This window comes from Trichechus manatus, unplaced genomic scaffold (assembly GCF_000243295.1).
Source record: "Trichechus manatus latirostris isolate Lorelei unplaced genomic scaffold, TriManLat1.0 scaffold00175, whole genome shotgun sequence".
Taxonomy (NCBI): Eukaryota; Metazoa; Chordata; class Mammalia; order Sirenia; family Trichechidae; genus Trichechus; species Trichechus manatus.
The window spans coordinates 4,515,622-4,517,619 of record NW_004444111.1 but is presented as its reverse complement, the minus strand read 5'-3'; the positions used below and the strand labels follow the sequence as shown (position 1 = coordinate 4,517,619).

The window sequence follows — 1,998 nt, the reverse complement described above, 5'->3', positions numbered from 1 at the left end:
AGGTGGTAGTTTTAAGAGAAAAGACAGTATAAATAAACGTTAAAAAATATAATTGTGTATCCTCAGTGAATGTCCTTCAAACTTCTCTCAAATAAAACCTAATAAAAATATCCATACTGATTTTAGCTTTATTATTTATTCTACTCTGCGTGTCCTCTTTTAGAGGTGAGAATAATAATACACCCACGTAATGAGAAAATGAAATAAACCAAATACAGTACAAAGCTTGAATAACTGTCAGCTGTCTTATACTTAATTTCTATTATGCTGACAAAACCCAATACTCCTGTAATAGCTGGTACATTACATATTGACTGGATTTGATGAGATTAAAAGCATTCTGTTAAATAGATATTCATTCACCTAATACGGCCATGGCAATAAAAAACTCAATGTCTCAAAAAGCATGCACAAATATTTAACATAATGTATTTTATTCTTAAAAAGGAGTCTTACCAAGTTTACTACTTTCTGGAATTTCAAAATTATAAATGCTTTCTGTAAACACTGGGTAGTTGTCATTTTCATCCTCCACTCGGATAGGCAGTGGTAGAGGTAAATCTGCTGAATACCCGTCTGCAGTTGATGCATAGCCAATCAACTATGAAAGAGGAAAATGCAAGTTAAATAGATGATTAATGTGAGATTCTAGCAAGACAGAATAAGATGCTTTACCTACTACTGATTTTGTAAATCTTTTCAGTTATACACCACTTCAAAGACGCTTATTCAATGTGTTTTTTTAATTATCAAAGCATCAAATGGAAAATGCTAGTAGCATCCAGTATTTCATAGAGATGGCTACACTGCAAATAAAACCTAGGTCAGAGTACAACAAAGTCAGGTGTGACTCCGTTCACTAGAAGGAGGAACTAAGGCATTGATTCCCCATCTCATCACTACCAAGCTCTTTTATTGTTTTACCTCATAGATCACATTTACTTAAGGGTTTTTCTTACAAAATATCTTAAATAATTTCCCCATTGTTAATTAACAAAGGCAATGGAATGTCAAATAGACCAGACTTCTATTGAGGGTGGGATTACCACAACGAGCTGAAAATGTTCCACCTAAAAGCAAAGAAATGTCATGTGAGGAACATCTGTCATATTTGCTTACCAGCCTCTCTTCCCTCTTGTAGGAACAGAATCCCTTTTTCCTACGGGGAATTACTCACAAGGATGGCCACATGACTCCACATTAGGTGCCATCAAGTCAACCATCAAGTCAATTTTCGGCTCATAGCAACCCCAAGCAACAGAGTAGAACTGCCTCATAGTGTTTTCTAGGCTGTAATTTTTACAGGAGCAGATCAGATCAGGTTTCTCTCCCACAGAGCAGCGGGGTGGGTTCCAACCACCAATCTTTTAGTTAGCAGTTAGGAGCTTAACCATTGCATCAGCAGGACGACTCCTGACCCATATTAAATTGAAAATTATCTGTTTTTCCCCATTGACTGTAAGCTCATCCATATCAGAAATTAACTCTTGTTTGGATCTGTTCTTCCAATTTTGCTTCCCTACCCAGTTCTCAGGAACCTTGGCTGAGCAGTGGTTAAGCACTCAGTAGCTAACCGAAGGCAGTTCAAACTTATCAGCCCCTCAGTGGGAGTAAAATGTGGCAGTCTGCTTCCATAAAGATTACACCTTTGGAAACCCTATGGGGCAGTTCTACTCTGTCCTAAAGAGTCTCTATGAGTCGGAATCGACTCAACGGCAACCGGTTTGGTTTGGTTTTATCTAATTCTCAGACAGCCATTGGCAAAGAATCACATAAGTGGAGAGAAAAAGAAATAATAGCAATTAAGGCAGCAGAAGAAAGAGGACTCTTCAAATCAACTGTGGACAGGGCCTGGAGAGAGGAAAATATACAAGTTACTAGAGAGACTATCTCCTTAGCAAAATCATCTTCCTGGAAATTGACTGGAATTTACATTCAAAGCTAATTAAACCCCTTTTCTTTATTCCAGGCTTATCTGGAGGAAGTTGAATAAAAAAA

General features: G+C 37.3%; 1 protein-coding gene across 1 annotated transcript in view; it reads right to left on the bottom strand.

Moving 5' to 3' along the window:
* Positions 1-1,201, bottom strand: part of LOC101352823 (desmocollin-3) — a 39,362-nt gene extending 38,161 nt beyond the window's left edge. Inside the window, 2 exon segments of the mRNA XM_004391211.2 lie at positions 457-648; positions 1,174-1,201. Of these exon segments, the coding sequence (XP_004391268.1) occupies positions 457-648; positions 1,174-1,201 (220 nt within the window).
* Positions 1,202-1,998: the final 797 nt, after the last annotated feature.